This window comes from Branchiostoma lanceolatum, chromosome 14 (genome assembly GCF_035083965.1).
Source record: "Branchiostoma lanceolatum isolate klBraLanc5 chromosome 14, klBraLanc5.hap2, whole genome shotgun sequence".
Lineage (NCBI taxonomy): Eukaryota > Metazoa > Chordata > Leptocardii > Amphioxiformes > Branchiostomatidae > Branchiostoma > Branchiostoma lanceolatum.
The window spans coordinates 3,979,168-3,999,728 of record NC_089735.1 but is presented as its reverse complement, the minus strand read 5'-3'; the positions used below and the strand labels follow the sequence as shown (position 1 = coordinate 3,999,728).

Sequence of the window (20,561 nt, the reverse complement as noted above, 5' to 3'; positions counted from 1 at the left end):
ATAGCCTCTTAAACCCGTATCGATCTCCGAGTTGGCCATTCGTGTGATGGGGGCATCAGGAAGCTGCCAATTGGATCAACGGATGTTGAAGTGATTAGTGCCGTTCGTAATTTGTCAATATAAATTTCCCTGGGAACCACGCAGAAAAGGAAAAATTGATTCCTAATGTCTGCAGTTGCGGCTATGATCAAGTGAGTCTCAATTATACAAGGGTACATATGTCGATAGCCTGATGGACACACAACATATATAGGAGTTCTTAACGAGAATGATGGATGTTCATGTCTGATGCCATGGTCGCATTTGCACCGGTGCCCGTAGGGGATGCAGCCCCGGCCGGGCCCCGAAGCCGCAGTTTCCCCCCGGTGGACTGACTACTTTATGGCGTTTACTTGTCACCGAGTTGAATTTAACTACGAATAAAAAAAAATCCGGGGGCCCGGCCGTATAATAACCGTAGGGTGTCCTATAGGTCCACGTAGAGACCACGCCCTAAAGTGCAAGATATAGCCCGTAGACTAGTCGGCCGGGCCCCCTTTTGTCCAACTGTGACCGTAGCATAACGAGGCTGGATTGTTTTTTGCTTACGTTCCAAAACATGGTCCCTTGCCGTTGTTACAGATGTGGGACGTTTCGGTTTCATGATTTGTGCATTTCTGGCCTAGGGCATCAACAACAGTTACACTAGAGCATTCCAATCTCAGCGACGCTGGGAAATTCTCATTAAACTCAATGAGCCACCGACAATAAACGAACGCCATTTACGTCCACTCATCCGCACCGGCTTACGAATCAGTACTTGATAGGAAAATCATAGACCGTGTCTTCCTGGAACTTTAACTATACGCTCGTTCTCATTTAAATGTGCACATTTTGTAATCACCGTTACCGTATGTAAGAAGTAAGACGTTCCTGACATTAAGATATGCCACATATATAAGGTACCAAACTGCCGTTTTTGAAAGCTAGAAAAGTTTTAAGTCGTCATTAAAACTACAGTTTGACATCTTATATGTGACATATCCTAATTCCAGGAACGTCTTATTTCAATCGGTAACGGAGATAACAAAATGTGTACATTTAAATGAGAACGAGCGTATAGTGTATCTGTAAGGATATGCTGTGCGTCCGGTAGAATGTGACTCGATTCAAAACGCATGCAAAAGTCAGAAATTTTCCCCCCACTTAATGTAAAGGTGAAGGTACTAGTCACATAGTTTTTTGAGGCCGTTGGGGTAGTGGGTTGTTTTCCACTGTGTCTAGGGTACGGCGGAATTGGAAGGCAGAACCCCTCCTCTTCCATCGCCTTTTTTGCCTCCCCAACCGAAGTCATGTACCCTTTTTACACATGGTTAGAGTGAGAAAATCTAAAGTCGTGTTTAGTGCCTTTCCCAAGGTCATGTCAAGGGATTCGAACCCCTGGGTTTGAGGCCAAACAGCCTTTTCGTTACGCCAACACGATACCACTTGTCCCAAATATCCTCCACTTCATTCGACCATACCGGTATCATACCGTATAATACGCTAAAAAAGATTTGAGGCATTGAGCCTTTTGCATTTCCCAATACATTGGCATTAAGATCCGCAGCTGCAATAGCGTCCAATAAAACATTAGATGATGAATACTTTCATGTTCCATTATCATCCTGAGAACAAAGTAACGCTTCCTGCCATATTTTTGGTCCCAGTCGGATGTACTTAATGAACGCAAAGGATATTATACACCTGGAGTTTTGTCTCTGAACTTAAACTAGGATTTCCCACGGTGCAATAAAGAATGTGTCTGGCTTTGGAAACAGAAGAGTCGGCGGCGGGGGGTGATCAGTATCCTACCGTCTATGAACAAGAGGAATGCCTCTTCCCATCTCAATTCATGGACCATCCGGCATTCCACTGCCGCTTTGCAACATTTTGGATAATTGCTCTTTTGGTCTAGTTCGTATATGTATAAGTAAACGTGGCGTTTAGACTGACAATAAAATATATCATGACGGTCTTTATCGGAAAATCAATTGACCTCGCCTGACCCTAGACGTATCGACAGATTGCCTTGTAGAGAGAGCAGGACAGCTCCTGACTGACCCGAGTAAGGAGTCGAAACCACGGGTCGAATAGGTGTAACTGTAGGAATGAGTTCATGTTCACCATCATTATTCTCGGTCATGCATATGGTTTTCAAACTATCTGCCAAGACATTTAGGAATCCATACCGTATATATATATATATATATATATATATCTATATAGCCAAAAGTATGAAGCCTAATCCATTACAGCTTGTATATCTGGAACTAGCATTTCCCATGGGCATGGTGTGAAAAAGAACCTACATATCAATTTGAAATTGTAATCGTTTTTTATTATGCTATAAAGCCGGCCCCGTGTATAAGGGAGCTTTAGGGCGCCAAACCTCTGCACGTAAAAGAACCCAACACACTTATCGAAAAGAGTAGGGGTGACCCGGTGTGCTTGGTCAAAAACACGCGAGCCGTAGCGAAGCCACATTGCACTACTAGCTAACGGAAAAGCGTCATGCTTCGTCCTCAGTCTGATGTTCGACCGCTCTACCCTTTTTACATGTAGTAGCCAGTATGGCCGGCCGTGACACGGCGAACATATGTTCAGTAGTTTAGTGATTTCATCGTCACTATGTACCAGTTGCCATGGGTCCTTCTTCATCACGGGCTTACATAAATATCCATGTCGTATCTTGTACGCTTGGGTCGTCAACTCGTTTGTGATTTTGTCTAATCTGACTTGCAGTGCATATCTCGTTTCCAACATTTTGTCATATTCTCCAGAGGCGAATTATGAAATATTTCGGTGTGAAGGGAGCGCGATATTAACATCTTCAAACTGACACTGATGTAGAAGTAATAACTGTAACAGAAACAGATTAGATGGTCGACACCTTAGCTCAGCCGTCAGGGTCCAGACGTGTGTTCTTTTATTATACATTTGTTACACATATGTCCACTCGTATTTCGCTGGGGAGTACGTTATATTGGATTTGTTACTGCTGCCACTCACAAATGTATGTTACATGTATTAGTGTTGACCTGCTGAGGCGGTGTTGTTCAGAATACAATACATATTCCACGCATCGTGAGGGTCGATTTTTCTCTCCCCCCTCTTTCTCTCTGCATTTTTGGATGCTGTTTACCACCTTTGACATTTGCGGCCCCACACTGTGTGCCTTTTTCCTTCCCCCGTTTGATTAATTGCCAATGTTATCGTGACCTTCCATTGACTCTGTTGTGGAGACATTAGTCAGGCTCTGGAACTGTCGGCCTCCCGTCCGTGGTTGCCGTTACATTGTCAAGATAGTTGCGTTTAATTTAGGGCTAACGGTGCCTTTTACTCTGCAACCACAGTTTATCTTGCCCATGTTTCATAACGGAACCTTTTATTTCAATTCATCATATGATAAGGACAACGTGGTACATCAAGGACACCTGATGGCTGATTCCAGACTTGTACGCAGACACCGCGGATAAATATATCACCGATTGTGACTATCCATAGCTATCTATGACTATTTGACTTTACCCGATTAATGCACTGAAAGGGCATGTCCAAACACTTTGAATATATCCCGAAGTATTTCAAGTACGAATTTCTCTAGTTAGAGAGCAGAAGATGCTATTTATTATGTCAAACTACCTGATTTAGACCTTCCAAGAAAAACATCTTCTTCCTGGATGACTTGATGTCCGTAGTGCATATCTGCAGACCTATCGACACTTCCTAACGAGCCTCTTATCGTCGAATGGTCTTCGCCCGCGGACATCTAGTTTTCCCCGTTGCGATTTGCTTAGTACGCGCACGTATGGGTGGAACACCAATCCTCCAATCACAACCTTCTTGAGGACATCATGAAATATTCATGACCAACGGGGGTTTCTATGCTCTTTATAGACGGCCGCGTTCAGTTCCTTCAGTTGGCAGTGTGCGAGTTTCCCAAACCCCAGCCGAAACTTGTCTTCAGCACTGGAACTTTGAGAACGCTGTTCAGATAAATTCCTAAGAAACCGGTCTTGTCTTGGCGACAGTACTTTAGCAGGTGACTAGGAAGGTAGAAGCTCATGGTTGCAGTCGAACACTTCAAAATGTTTCCTTCATCTGAGACCATATTCCATGCTCTGCTACTAATTGCCATAATCTCAGCTGATGCTCAAGATCCTGGTGAGTACATTCGTTCTGTTAATAGTTCTGAAAATATGTATAGATTACATTTATGTAATATAAAGTAGAGTGGATTCATTCCTCAAGCTAACCAACATCTTTCTCACCACAGTCATCCCTCAGTAAGACATCTGGAGTCGCATAGTTCCAGATAATAGACTATTTATGTAGTTACATGTATAGGCTATGTTGAAAATGCTATTGAGATGACCCTGAAATGTTCAACATACAAGTATTAGCACAGTATGAAAACATGAAGAATGAATTTAGTTCATTGATATTCTGTAAATGCGCTGCTGCATAGTTGTTCATTGTCATCATTGTATCGGAGGCTGAGAATAATGATAAATGAGTAAATACCTCGCTTATCAAACTTATTCGGATAAAAGCTATACGCCTCAAGCTTCTTATTTGCTGGGTCGTAGCCTTCCATACTCATGTACAACAAAAGCAGTTATATTATCTTCAGTATAACGTACTGTTATAAATCATTGGACATAGGTCCTGTACCATTAGCTCGGTATTCTGATACATGTATAGAAAAGATAGATTTATTGAAAAATTAAATATTTACGACAGATTTAGTGGTAGCATGTGTACGATAGATTTAACCATAGAATATAGACTTTATGCTTTGTCGCTACCCTTTTAAATCATTGTTCAATTCAATTCAATTTAGTTTATCAAAATCAAACTCACCGCATGAAACACAAACTGAATTGCGCTGATTTGTACACCATAGCACTGTACACGAGAAACATCAGCATAAAAAACACATGTTACATATCAGCGAGGAAAGACACATACATAGCCAAGAGCAAATGTCACAAGAACGTCTGCATAAGTAGATTAACAGTAGGAGTGTTACTGAGTTTACTGGCGAAAGGCGTGGTAAAGGAACGGGTTTTTGAATCTGTGTGGTCTTACACTATATCAACACTACATGTAATGATACAGTCTTCCTGTAGTCTTTGTTTTAATAGTATGGTTACTGCATTTAGCACATATGGGCATGAAAATGCAATAAATATCATTCAGTGAATACATGGTCATCACTGGGTGTCACCGGTGATAAAATAGTCTACATCATCTGAAAAGCTTGTTGTTGTTGCTATTGTTCTTTTTGTTTTGTATATGGTAGTTGTAATTTCGCACAACTCTTCTGGCCGATGGTACATGTAAGTGCCTCATGTGCCCCATTACGTGGCGTGATATACGCAGCAATGATTACTTGTAACGAAGAGATTTTAACTGAGAGTTGACGTTTGAACTTAAAATAATGCAGACATTACTGGAGCAAAACTACACGTTAGAAATGATAAACAGCAGTCGATTATGTACCTAAAACGCCTTTTGAAATAATACGAATACGGCCAGCTCCCAGAGTTTGCAGACACTTGTGGTATTTTCAGCGCACCTATCATCTTTGAAATACCAAAATAAACTGACGCCGCATGTATCACCATCCACTTACTAAGAATCCAATGAAGAGAAATTATTAATCAATTTATGATAGATATCCGATTCTGTAAGAGACGGTTGTGGCAGAATACCGTCTAATTGTGTGGAACGAGATTTATCTTGTAAGCTATTAACGCTGCAATGAATTTCATTTTCAAGTGATCTTACTTTAAATCTGGGGCCACTAACAGAGATAATGGTGTTTTTTTCGCAATAATGTTGTGGTATAAAGGGGATTCTGCATGTAATACAGCAATAAACGACAAGAGGTTCCGAGTTGTTAAAGTTCACAATACGAAACATACATCACTGTCTCAATTTGTCAACTTCAGGCGGTTTTAAATATTCATTGATAGATACGGAACGACAAAGATCAATCCAGCTACCGACATATCGGTTTATTTGGTCATAACAACTGACCACGTGATTCTTTCAGTCTTTGGCATGTCAAGGCTGAAATCCCACCCTCTAGATACCATTCCTTTCAATCCTGTATCTGCCTGACGTATTTGCGCTACCTATGGGTCTGGTATTGACCTTGCTGCTCTTTGACGGCAATCGATGACTCGATGGTCACTGAACAGACCTTCACTTAGTGACACGGTCTGCTTGCTGCCATGAGCCTGACTTTCAAATCATATTTCAGACTCAAGAGTTACGGCCCATTGCAGGGCATATCGTAAGATACCGATAAAGTGCTAAAAGAGACCAAAGGATTGACAGTAATCCATCAGTTCCGTGCCCGGACGTACGTAGATCTGTCACCTACGGCAGGAGATGGCTGACGCATTGCCACCTACCTTAGCTGACTTCTGACATTTCTGGCTTTAGTTTTAACGTATTCCGACGTTAAGGTACAGCCTAGGGCATGAAATGGATCTGTCGGATTTCCATTTCGATGAGAATACTGGCAACACGGCTAAGTATACTGTCAGGATGTGCCTTGTGGATGATCAAACGTCAAGCAGTCATTTTGCGTGCGATTCAAACTTTGATTCTGAAAATGTCAAATTAGGCGTACGCATTGTGGTTACTTTATAGATGACAATGTTCTCTACACCGTTAGTGCTCAATGATGTGTTATTCACGTTTGCTGCATGCAATGGTTGATGGCTTTGGCAATCTAGGCAATGCGGTTGTTAAGATTCATAAACTCTTCAGTGTGGTCAATTTGTATTCATGAGGTTTACCTGGACATTCCACGCTATCTTCCTACCGAGCACGTTAGGCCATTGCTGAAGCCACCTATTGAATATGGAGTGGACAACTCTTGAATAAAGGCGGTCTTGAAATATGCCAGCCATGATCAGTTGTTATCTGTTGAGGGCACGCAAGCTGCTTCGCGACTAGCTTGCCATTCCAAACAGTGGTCTCTGTCACAAATTCATTGCAGAATACAGCGTTTCTAGTGCTCTAGTAATCCCAGTGTAACTAAATGGCCAACTGCCGGCGCCTCGAAGCTATATCCATTACCACTCTTGAATACGGGGTGAAATCCCGGGTCATAAGGAAGAATCGAATGACGATCTATTCTAACACTTCTGCTGTTACTTGCAGCCGCTTTAACTGAAGATGAATCTACAGTTCTATACATGCAATTGAGAAAACATGATCAGATGTTCAGTTCGTGGATCATGCTTGTCAAACTTACCAAATATGTACTGTTAACCACTCCTTCTTCGATACGGTGATACACACAAAATCATGAATAGTAGGTTAGATAATGAACGGTAAAGATACAGGCAACGAGTATCAATCCGTTTAGTGAAGTCAGGTTTAGATAAATCAACCGACGCAAGACGTTCGCATGAACGCCGATAACAAAGCTCTTGATACTTCAAATCGATAATGGTTGTGATTTTGCATTATTGAGTTCCCGAACCCCATAGAGAAGCACAGGTCAAGTTTTTTTCCTCGCCTGTCAACATTACTGTACTTTACAAATTCAAAATCGCTCCAAACGAGTTAAGGGAATAAAATTCTATCGATCGCAATACACACGTGTGCTTTACTTACGGCTAGAATTAACTTAGCGCTTTAATGGGAAGAGCTTTCCCAAGTAGACGCATAAGTCTCGATTCTCCAGGTAGGTTTATAAACATTTCACGATGTTCACGTCGAGTTAACCGAGCTACAAGGATTTATAGCTCTGTTATCATCATGATTTACCACTTTACAGTTGGACGACTTCCGATCAATTACAGTATCTAACATAATGACCGGCCATTAGCAGTTTATTGAGAAGATTGTATACTGAATGTTGTTTAGAATTGTGGCTATTATCCAACTTTTAAACTAACACATCTGGTGAAAAATTTCGACAGTAACGATTTTTTTTAGATTGATTTCACAATATATGGCTTGTCTTACCTGTATGTTATAAAACTAAATCAGGCTGCTATGTGAGCGTGAAGATCACCCATTCTACAGGCCGTTATGTTGAAGCAAACGTTGATGGATTGTCCAGGCATGGCAAAAATATATTGTGTTTCCAGTTACGGCCCTGAAAGAAATAGGGTCTGTAGGTAGGGATTCTCTTTTTTTGCTTTCTTTTTTTTAGATTCCGGCCGAACAAAAATACATTTTAGCAATGTAAAGCATTAATGCATCAGAACACTGGTGTATTCAACATCATATTGTAATTACGACAGATATGCATTATACAAGCACAAATATATTGATAAACTGAACAGGGAAGTACAATATTTGCTACACATTATTACACTAACTTTTCAAAACCCTCATCTGTTAACCTTATGTAAAATACAGGAAGTATGATGTGAATTTCATCACTCAGATTGAAACTTTTGCCAGCGGCCGACAAAAAAAGGCTAGGGTCGGCAGTTTTTTGCTGGGATCGGTCAGTAACCGGAAACACAACATTTTTCTTAGGCCCTACGTCTCCTATTTCCCACAAATCTCCCTAGGGCGACGTAACGTATGGGCTATCGTACCATCGACATACGAGATACTAGTAGTGTGAATCGCAACAAGATCCTTCTCTCAGGCGCTTGTAAAGCTGTGCCCATTTTCCCTTCCATTCTGATACGTGAGATGATAGGCATCTGACGTCACTGTCTCCCCTATAAACGTGTTTCCCCATCAAGTTACGAAATCAATTCCGAGGTTATGTTCCTAAGTGTTGCCAAATGGTGAAAGATCTGGTCATTAACTGCGCTTCACTCTGGAAATATCTGCATCCGTCCGTCTCAATCGATAGTGCAGCTCCGCTGCAGTATGAAATCAAGTCGATACAATCTGGGTAAAGAATTTCACATGCAAAAGAAGATTGGTCTTTAGAATGTGTCCAAACTGACGCGTCAATACTCGGCTCCAAGTTGTGACCATGGACAATGGCATTCGTTGATTCATCTCACGTTACCCGAAAGCCATGGGGTCACCCTGGACTGTGCACGTCCAATGGATTTAATGGACTGGAACGTAAGGGAAGGCCAGTCTTGCCGCTCATATTCTTCCTGCGTTATTCGGTTGGGAGTCGACGTCAATATGATTGGTTCACTTGTGACAACATAGCAGAACTTTTCTCATACATCTCTATACAATATCGGTACATGTATTTGTACATTCAATGCCTTCTATTTCCGTTTTCTTTAGGCACGGTTTTAAGGATTACAATTTCTACATGTTTTATATCTGAGACGCACGTAATTATCTGACGATCTCCTTCTAGTTCATTGCTTATCGACGAGGAGATCCCCTATTGGAATTACGGAAGCGTGGTGTATTTGTACTTCGTGAGAAGTGCTACATTAGGATTAGGTAAAGCGAGTTTTTTTATCATGTTGAGGTATGCTCAACCGCTTGCAGGTATATGTGATGGGTAGATACGAACTTGGCTGGCAGAAGAACGCATAAGTCTCAATTCTCCAGGTAGAGAGTGAATGATCATGAGTGAGTGAGTGAGTGAGTGAGTGAGTGAGTGAGTGAGTGAGTGAGTGAGTGAGTGAGTGAGTGAGTGAGTGAGTGAGTGAGTCAGTGAGTCAGTGAGTCAGTGAGTCAGTGAGTCAGTGAGTCAGTGAGTCAGTGAGCTACGAACACTACGCTACTTTGCATTGTAAGAGACGTGGAATATGATATCTGCAATTCATTTCGTTCGTTCGATTAGATGTTTGGCCTTGTAGTACCCAGTGGCACATAGGGCAGCAAGATTGGTTGCTGTTTCAGTAGCAGGATATATTCTTACAGCCACGTATTGGTAGCTCTTTTCTTTAAACGCACTTGAGGCACATCCTGAAACACGGGACCTCCATTTTACGTCCCTTCCGAAAGACGGGTGCAGCCATTTCTCCTTGTCATGTTTAGGTCTTACTGAAAACAAAAAGAATCGACTCTGCAAATGTCTTTTAGTACCTTTTCTTCTTGATAACATAATATCGAATGGCAGTTACATGTATTATTATTGTGTCAGGCAGAAACGTACACGATATCATCATATATAATATGACTTTTCAATCCTAAACCACGATACTCCAACGCAAGCCGTGTGGATGGAACTTCTTCTATGTGGGGAAGTACTCTGTAAAGCTGCAGTGCATGGCCTTTCCATTAAAGAACACCAATAACTCAAAGACATGAGAGTGCAAGCACCAAGCCTGAAATATGACAGCATATAGTCTGCGCATACCGGTGCAATGGCCTAGTGGGTAGAGTGTTAGCCTTACATACGGTAGGTCGTGAGTTGGAACCCCGGCCGAGTCATACCAAAGACTTTAAAAATGGTACATACTGCTTTCTTTGCTTAGCACTCAGCATTTGGGAAAGAGTATGGTAGTTAAACACACACTACTACCAGTGGGCACGCCCCGTGCTGTAGTGACTGTACAAAGTTGTGTGGTCCAAGGGCTGCCGAAACGGAGATGGGCGCCACCCTATGCACCATTGGTGCTGGAGGACTTTAAATTGACTTTAATAGTCTGCGTGTTTTCTGTCTGATTATTTTCCACTAACCTAAACTATTGACAGCAAAGAAATATAATTGCTAAAGAAAATGTGTTTTCTGTCTGATTATTTTCCACTAACCTAAACTATTGACAGCAAAGAAATATAATTGCTAAAGAAAATATACAACATCATCAGTCGTTACATTTTGTATATTGTATATGAAATGTTGCCTGTAAATCTCATCCTACTCAACAAGTGGTATAAAAAGATTTTCTCCAGCACCGGTCATACAAGTGTAGTCACTGTCTAAGAAATATTTCATCAGAAATGCCCCTGCAGTTCCAGAGCAACCTGCTAGGGGGCTCAAACTAACACCAAAAGCTATCAGCCACCAAAAAACCATAACACGTCCATGACAAATGATACAAAAAACAGATGTTCTGCTGCAGTGCCAAGGTCATACACCAAGGGGCCCCAAATCAATCTCGACCAACGTCTTGCCAACACCTACGCACATCTAAAATATCATCACAATCCATCCAGAAGTTCTTAAGTTATGCCGACAACGCCAAAAACTATACCTCCATTTTTCATGAGGTAATGATACTTAATACGGACGGGCACATATAGGTGTGCTGTATATCACCAGAAACTACGGCTCTTTTCAAATGTGCTTATTTCATTTCAGCCCAATGGTGCGCAGCATGTTACATGTCCGGATGAACAACAGTGGTGAATAATGTCCCTTTCTCTTCACAGCGAGAAAATAGCCTGCACAGAAGCTGATAAGATTGTTTGCCTTAGCCGCAACACGAATATGAATGTCACACCAAGATAGCTCCTCTTTGCATCGGCATACGAAGGTTATGAAATGTCATAGATATTGTATTGTTTCGGTGGATATGATTTACTATACTACATTATACATTTTCCTGCTGACTGCGCACATTCGTGTCCTCGCATATAGATAAAAACGTTGTCTCCTCTATTTAGTAAATTGAACACGAACGTTTCCTCCTTAATAAGGTAGAATCTTGTATCAGACAAATACTATAAATTTGTTCTGTTCGTTTTATTCTGTACTTTTTACATTCTATTTATGCATTCCAGGATTACGTTTGCTAGATGCTTTACGTTTGTGACATTTTGAGAGTTAAGCTCTACCTCCTTCTATTTCACTGCTTATCGACGAGGAGATCCCCCTTTAAAATCACGGAAGCGTGGTTTACTTGTGCGAAGTGCTTGTGGATTACTACCTGTAACATTTTCTTAAGTGTGTATGGTGCGAGGGGGCATCTTATAGAGGTGTTTATACACTGTTCCCCCCCCCCCCCTTCTCTTGTATTGTGATTGATTGAAATAAAGTAAAAACATGAAATATATATATAATCAGCAAAGTTGATCTGTAATTTTCAATAGAAAGTTGGACATCCCCAAATTGTAGACTTTCCCATCTTTGTCAATTGTGTTAATCACGGTGAATTTTCGATTAACCGAAGGTCATACCAAATGCCTGTCGTCAGAATACACGTTAGTTGGTCCTTTGCAATTAATTTGATGTTCACGTAACTGAACCTCGGCACTTGTAAACCCCCCAAAGGAAGATCATCGTCGTTCAAACAAATGTCCCTGTTGAGTATAAGTGGTCGCCTTTTGATACTTTGAACTGCTTTTCATCTTGTACTTAATTTAAAAGCAAAGAAGGTTCACGGTTCACTCCAGCGTGGTTCTATAATTGTTCCCAAAGCGCACCTCTCATCATCACAGACTCAGCAGAAAGAGCAACCACAATTCTGTTGGGACCAATTTCCTTCTCAACCTTGTCACTTCACATATTACACGAGATGTTGGCGGGAACTAATCATATAAAAGAGAGCAGCTGTTGCTGCAGGCGATGTCATATATAGTACAAGTACCGTTATTTTTCAATGTAAGAAATGACTCTGCACACCATAGATTAGACGAACAAAAATGCCAACTTGATGGCTACAAATTGAAGATTTAATATGCAAAACAGCATCAACGCGACGAGACGCTATAGGTGGTACTCATCATCGTGTGGACCCTGTAGAGCTCGTTGAAACATCCATACCCTCAATATTACAAAATCCCTGCAGCATAAGCGATTAAGAGCAACGTTGATTGCAGACTGATGCAATTAAGAAGCAATTAAAAGCAACAAAGCAATTTGACACGAATGTTTGTGGAGTTTGAATGATTAATGTTTTGTTTCTTTGTGAATGTTTCAGGCTCGTGTACTGAGGAGGGTTTTGGTGACTCTGGTTGCAACAGTTTTCGGAACTTACTGTCCAACTGTGGCCACGTCCAAACAGCAGGGTTTCCCCATACGCCCTACAGGAATGACATCGTGTGTGAGTGGCATTTACATGTCCAGCCCAGGCACCGCATCGTCATGATGTTCGAACACTTCGAGCTGGAGGAATCTGGTACATGTGTCAATATTCTACTCCTTCAAACACAAAACGTTTTATTTCCAACTTCTACTGATGCATTGCCATAAATCTCCTAACACGTTTAGAAGTTATGACAGGTTGCTAGAATCGCTAGCTAGTTAGATACACCACGTTCACACTCGTCGTAGGTCGTCGCACAGGTTTGATGCTGTAGTCTTTCATGCAAACCTTGCCAGAACCATCCACCGACAGGCAACTTAGAAAGCCTTTCCTGGAACAAGACAGCTGAATTTGACAGTACACATGCATAGCTCTCCCAAGAATGCATTCAGTTTGCGATCGTACGACGACCTTACGATATGTGACCGGGCTCTTACTAGAATTGAGTTGTTTTATAAGCATTGTTCAAACCATCACTTGAGAGTAGTTTTACCAGTGCTCGGTGGAGTTGGCCCATGACAAGATGGACATACCTGAATCTTGGCCTGTAGTTTTAGCAGTGCTCGGTGGAGTTGGCCCATGACAAGATGGACATACCTGGATCTTGGCCTGTAGTTTTAGCAGTGCTCGGTGGAGTTGGCCCATGACAAGATGGACATACCTGGATCTTGGCCTGTTCCCAAAGCTGGGTAATAAGCCGAAGTTTTCTTCTCCGCATCGTCCCCCGCAAATCCTCGCGGAGTATTGAAAATCACTTTGTAGTCGTCCAAATGTAGCGAGGGAAATTGAGTTTTGTAAGTCCACCAATCATAACCCTGTGGTGGAAGCACACAGCACGCACGTGTATAACTCACTGGAGCAAAGCTATTTTCTTCTTTATTGTACCTGGGATTACGTCTGGATGCGCTTGAAGGGAGGAAGCCAATTTCTGCGTTACGTAATGAAAAGGATATATATCCCACAAGGATGAATAAATCATCTGCATGTACTCATCTGTGACTCACCCATGTCTATAATTACCACATGATATTGCCATTAGTAGTAATTGGACATCATGGCGTACCTGCGGTTATATATCTTCGCGTGGGACTAGTAACTTCACAGTTACGTGATTGGAGTTACAATGACTTACTTCTATTTATTTACATCATTTTACTATCATTGCATGATTCTTGGCAATTCAATATCTTCGCAAGATGCAGATGACTTCTAGAGAAGTTTGTAGTAAATATATAACTCTTCTTAAATCGACGAAGGTTAGACATCCAGATACTGAAGTACACAAGGTAACAGTTTCTCAAGCAACTGGATAGATTTTGAAAACCGTCAGACATTTCAGTTGGCATCAGATCCACTACTTTTCGTCAGTGACATCCACTACCTTTCGCCAGTCACTGATTTTTTTATTCTACATTTGACCCTACCTGAAACGTTTGATTGTTTCCAAAGTCTATCCAGTTGCTTGAGTAAACAGTGATTTGATGCCTAATCGTTACCGTGAACGCAACTTGGTTTATGATTTCTTATATTTTGCCTATGTCGTAAGCTTTGAATGGAGTTTGACTAGTAAATGATTAATGTCTTGCGTTAATCCCACGGAAATGAACTAAAAAGAACGTTTGATATTTAGACGATATTATTGTATACATTTTGTACCTTGTTTTATATCACTTCCTTTATACTCATCTGTTTATATATTTGTTTACGATTCCGTTTAAGGTGGAGTACAGGCATGCGGCAGCACATTTTCAACAAAAATATTTAGACAAAATAACCATCTGATTTGTTAGATGTATAGGTCTATTTTCATTATCTGGCATCATTTTCCTACATAGGTTATCAGTTTACCGCAAACTTCAAGGGCAAAGTTGCAGTTTCCAACGTCCTGGCTGGGTGCCTGACCAGTCAGGGGCCTCCATTTTGGCTATTCCCTCCCTCCCTCTGGAAAGCTGGATTCTCTGGCCTGGCTGTGAACACTGCTCTGACTGTCAGATAGTGTGTTTGCAGAGGTTATTGACCCGTATGTCACTGTTAGTGCTTGCATGATTGGGAAAAAGGCAAATAATGGCGATTTGGGGTCATTTTACGATTGATAAATGCCAATTTTATTAATACTACCTCTACAGCATGATTTTAGAAGCAAAAGTTTGACAAAACTGTATATGATAGGGCAGAAAAAGAAATGCTGTTCTGAGGTTTACCACCTGATCTTGCCTCTCACGGGTGGCATAAGCATTTTGATACTTTGATAATGTGTGAGGGCCCACAGAAGGAGGTTCTCATAAAATTATTGAACAAAATTCACCAAAAATTAATTTAGAAAGATATCAAAAAAGGAGCCCGTGTACTGACCAATGGCAATATTATGCATCTGTCCCTAAAATATTAGCTTTGTACATTGGATCGTTAGCGAGGAAAACCCACTTTTGTAAAAAGGGGCGTGGCCCTGTAATTGTTGATGACGTCATCATGACGTCATAAAAATTTGCATAAATTGTATTGCACAGAGGTACTTGGAGAAAAAAAATCAAGAGCCACAAGTAACACTATATAGTATTTTCAAGACACCCCAGAAGTGCTGCCGCATGCCTGTACCCCACCTTAAGGAATAAATGGTTGTGTTCCCGCCAAACCCGATTTTGTGTCTGCCCACGTTTATCTTTGTGCCTCCTCGAGGTTGGTAAGGATTCCTTGCATTGTAAAACAAGTTTGCCATGGAAACCTGACATGGCAAACTGTTATATTAAGTACGTCTCTTCTTCCTCAACAGGAAGAAGCTGTGAGTATGACAAGCTCACCGTCTTCGATGGCGTGAATGAGAAGGCCGAACTACTTGGAACATTCTGTGGAACACAAGATTTCTTGAGGATCGTTTCCAGCCGCAACCATCTATTCATGAGGTTCACATCGGATACATCTATAACAATGACAGGATTTCACGCGTCATATACTTCAGAAGGTATGTGCACATGATGCTTTTGATGATGATTTAAAAGACGAAGGCAAGTACAAGGCTGATATGGCAAACACAGCAAGGCCCTACAAGATCAAGATTAAGACAGCACTAACGGTTTGAAAGTTCATGCCCGAAGGTTAATTACAAGTTCATGGTAGAAACATAAGAGACATATGTACATGTAACAATGGGCAGTTGATTTACATTATCGTCACAAAAGACTGAACAAATACTAGAGTTGCCTTTATCTAAACAACTTGGCTTCGCCTTATTTTGGTGAAGACGAAAAGCCCCGACTTTTCTATGATTTGTCGGCTCTGTGATTGTAATAGAAAAGTGGCTTTCTGTTCATCTTTAGAAACTCGGTTCCTTCATTGTGGTTATGAACCATTTATAAACCATTTGCGCTTTAATACAGAAATTGCTTTGGTCTTTCAAAACTTACGTTGTTTCCCTAAATTTGCCCTTTCCAAACCTTTCCTTTTTTTAAACTTACAAGCTTCTACTGACAAATGTACTTAGTGATGAGAGATGTCGACCAGAAGACGCTACGAGCCATAGTTGACCTTGGTCCGGAGACATTGCCGTGCCCGGGAGCCGCTAACATCACCGCGGGGGGTCTGGCAGCTGCCGCGTACTCTGCTGAATGTGAACTGCGGGAGCAGATTGCGCTGACGTGGGAGCCCTGGGGTAACATCAGTCAGAGCCTGATGCAGGTAAACCGATGTTTTACCATCGCTGTGTCGGCATATGTAACTCATGATGTTCACGTACGTCTTGGTTGTACAGTTAGGCCCCGGCCGATTTTTCATCCCACAAATGAGGCAGGTGGGGGTTAGCTTTTCCTCAACTTGTAGTGTAGAGGCAGCATTTAGTTTTCATAAGGCCCTCTCTTCGCTAATCGGCGATGGCCGACAGGCCCTACAAGTACAACTCCTAGAATTAATATTGGATATGTTTGACCCTTAATTTAATACTTGAAATATGATACAAGATGTAAGAGCATTATCTAAAAGACAAAACATGTTTCGAAATTTTTCTTTATCCATGAAATTCGTTGAGCTAATTTTTGGTTTCTCAGCGGTTTCTCAGCGGTTGCTAAGCAATCGCAGCTTCAAGTGGCATGAGGGTGTTGGGGATTAACAATGTGCTAGTGGGGTATGCCAGCCATTGTCTTCAAACAACCCTAACAATGATATCACACACAGTAGCCATATAGAATCGCCCTGCTGTTGCTTGTCTACGTGTGTTTGATTTTCAGATATACGAAAGTGACTTCGACAGCTCAAATCCAGTTGTGATTGACGACTTTAGCCAGGACATCAACCGCAGGCTAGTTTCCAAAGGCCATCGACTACAGCTGTCATTTCGTCTAAGACAGAGAGATGCTGGTTTGTTTATCCAGTGCCATAAAGAAGGTATGAAAATATTTAAATTGAGATCCTTGTAAGCTTTAGCCAATAATAAATCGGTATCAAAGTAATCTTTTTGACATTATAACATTGTCTCAAGAAAATTTCCATGAAATAATTCATAACTTTTTAATGGAATAATGGCCATCAAACATATCTATTCTAATTTTGCTTCCAGACATTGCAGACAAAATTCCCCCTTGTTTACCAGCGGTAAGGAAAAACCCTGACATCGACACAATAGCGATGAACAATCAAATATCAGGTATGTTGACATGAAGTCAGTTTGATTCTATACTTTTATTTATTTACACTAAGAAACTTATTATGTTGGGCATTAGTGTGTGAATGAGTGAGTTTGCTTATATTTGGGAGCATCAATATGCTTAATACCGATTGAATCTCTGTGCTATTTTGTGCGGTGATGTTATGTTAACTGTCGCTCATTTCTGAACAATGATCACATTTTGTGCCATAATAGCACCCAACATTCCCACGGACATGGAACTGCATTGCAAAGTTGCTGTGAAAACCTCGACCAGCCGGAGACTTCTGACCAGTTTAAACCTCGTCAGCAATCCGGTTGCCTCAGCCCAAAGGGAGCCGCACGGCAGCCGCACCCGAGCAGCCCTCTACAACCCGGAAAGAAAAAGACTGCTGTCTTTGAGCTCACAGACGCCACTTCCGCTCCCAACAGTCACTTCGCAAGAAGACCTGTTGATCGTGTTTTGGTCGAATGTTGTGAACAGTCAGTGGATACCAGAAGTCCAGTACAGTCCTACAGGTAAGACCTGGCAGACAATTTAGCGGGCATCTCAATGGACTGCGTTTGTTTGAGACAAATTATCCCGGCAACTTGGTGAGCTTTTCGCCAATTTTGCCCTGCAATCACACTGACGTGCGACACTGGGTTGAATACGGGACCTCTACAAACAAACTGGCCGAGCTAGAGAATGTCATATCCTCAGTAGACCCAAATTAGATACCAGATAACTTTCTTGGAAATCGCAGTGTTGATAAATTTGCAGTGATCGCGCCATGTTACCAATTGCAATGTTTTTTAGTTTGTTTATTTCAAGCGAGAAATGTGAGCCCATTGACCACGTTGGAGAATGTCTTTCGCAAACAGGCATGACACAGTGACCCGCAAGTACTACCCGCTTGATGAATGAAGAAGAATCATACCACGGGAATTACAGTTAGAATTCCTCTACGTGTGTAGTTTACAACCATATCAGAATTCTACTAAAACTACTGCTCGTAACCGGACAAAGTGGAGAAAATTGAAGACTGACTGCGGCTGCAGGGTGTCCAGACCACTGCAGTAGCAGAACACAGTGGACTTCTGCTCGTGATGTTTTATTACTGTTATGAATACAAATGATTTCGGAACGCTGCTATTTCTATTTATCTCATCAAATGATCAACGGTATGTCACATACATCCGATCATCTTTGTACTGAGATGTGTTACGTGAAATTGTACATTTTTCGATTAATGCTGCATTTTCAACACCTTAGGATGCCAAGATTACTCAAATGAGTTGATGAAGAATGGAACCACAGTCATAGAAGACACATGTGGCATCATTAGTCATCACTCCGTCCGTGGTTCTACAAACTTCGAATATCGGATACGGATCAACGTCAAGGAAGGAACGTACATAAAGGTTGTGTTGCCGCCGCTCTCAAGATATGAAGATATTAGATTCATGTGCAAGCAAATGAAATATGCTTGTGAGGAAGACTTAAAGGTAAGAATCCATTTTGGAAGAAATGGTAACACCATGTACAAGGTGTCAGAGCTTGTAAATCATAGCCTTTTGTTTAGCAAAACTTTCGCAAATAATTACGTTCATTTTGATATTGAGCCCTCTTGTGTTGGAAACTTTAAAAAGTCAATTTGTTCATTTCACAAAGATGGGATGCACTTGTAAATGTCTGATTTCACACTAGGTCTATGATCTTCATGGGAACTCTCCTGTGTTGATATTCTCCCTCTGTCACCAATACAATAATGCGTGGAGAACGGTTTGGTCGTCCAGCAGTACAGTGGAAATCGTTTACAGCACCTTCTGCGCATGGTCCAGGAGTGGATTTATCCTTTTCTTTGAAACATCAGGTAATGAGAATGCGCATATTGTTAATCGCACTGACGACAAAATTCAAAACAACGATGCTGATTCTTAACCGAATGACGAAATAGCTTTATCTATTTCCATCCTGTTTCAGTAAGAGCATCGACTGGCAATACGTATACGTCACTAACATTGTGTCACGTCGAGAGGCAATAGCGAATAAGACACAGTATTTCTCTACTGTTCTTTCAGAATGCCCAAGGATGAAAGCTGAAAGCTGTGAGAAACAGATCGATCTCCCCGCACCTTGTGGCTCATTTTTCCCACCTTCACAAGGGCAGAAACTGGCGTGCGAATGGCAGATACCATTGCTGCCAGGAAAGGAAATCGTCTTATCTTTCCGAAACCTGAAAACAAATAAGAAAAGAGAGGGAAGGGTTTTTATAAAGGAACTTCAAGTCGACGGGTCTTTCCCAACAGTTTGTGAATTACCAGGTCGCTATTCTTTGTATTCTGTAAGATCAACAAGCTCCAAAGTATTGGTGAAGTTTGTAAACTACGGTGATAACAGAGACGATGTGGCATCATTTACTGCGTTCTATTCTATGAGGGAAAGTCTTCCTCAAGAACACAGATCCTCCGAATCTGGTCGGTTTATTTCCTCTCTATTCCTGTTTTAATCTTCACCGACGTTATATTTGGCATGTATATGTTCACAATGTCTATTTGTTGCAAGCATCGATTACATTATTCATACCACAAATTTATAGCCCTTGTAACCATGCAACTAACACTAGCTAATACATTACATCATAAATTCATATTCCATCAAACGGGCAAGAACAAATCCATAAAGATGGCTAACGGCGCTTCCTATGTTACACCTGTCACGTACACATTCTACCGAGCTACATCCGATAAGCTTCATACTTCTTGACATGCTGCCAATGACAGTTTTATGACTTTACTTTAACCTAGAGGAGCTGTGTGAGGAAGACTTCAAATACTACAGGAGTAACTGCTTCCGCGTGATAACGGGCAACGAGACGCTGTCCTGGGAAACTGCTCAACAGAGGTATTTTTCATCCCGTGGTCTCTAAGACTATAATGCTGTTCGCTACCGAGATCGTTTGCGGACTTTGATGCCTTTGTATTGTTTTCTGAGCTGTCAATTTGTCTGTAATTTCAATCCCAAAAGTACGCACACTGCCAGG

At 41.4% G+C, this 20,561-nt stretch overlaps 1 protein-coding gene across 1 annotated transcript; it reads left to right on the top strand.

Annotated features, from left to right (window-relative positions):
- Positions 1-3,941: 3,941 nt before the first annotated feature.
- On the top strand, positions 3,942-20,447 carry LOC136448673 (cubilin-like). Its single transcript, XM_066448312.1, has 11 exons — positions 3,942-4,185; positions 12,798-12,995; positions 15,673-15,861; positions 16,381-16,574; positions 17,120-17,276; positions 17,449-17,535; positions 17,752-18,054; positions 18,791-19,023; positions 19,226-19,391; positions 19,600-19,995; positions 20,326-20,447. Exons 1-11 carry the CDS (start codon positions 4,086-4,088, stop codon positions 20,445-20,447), a joined length of 2,145 nt encoding a protein of 714 aa, XP_066304409.1. The 5' UTR covers positions 3,942-4,085.
- Positions 20,448-20,561: the final 114 nt, after the last annotated feature.

Coding starts and splice junctions, on each gene's coding strand:
- LOC136448673 (XM_066448312.1), top strand. CDS start 4,086: ATGGTTGCAGTCGAACACTTCAAAATGTTTCCTTCATCTGAGACCATA. Junction 16,575..17,119: donor TCAGTCAGAGCCTGATGCAG/GTAAACCGATGT, acceptor TTTGATTTTCAG/ATATACGAAAGTGACTTCGA. Junction 19,392..19,599: donor CCTTTTCTTTGAAACATCAG/GTAATGAGAATG, acceptor CTGTTCTTTCAG/AATGCCCAAGGATGAAAGCT.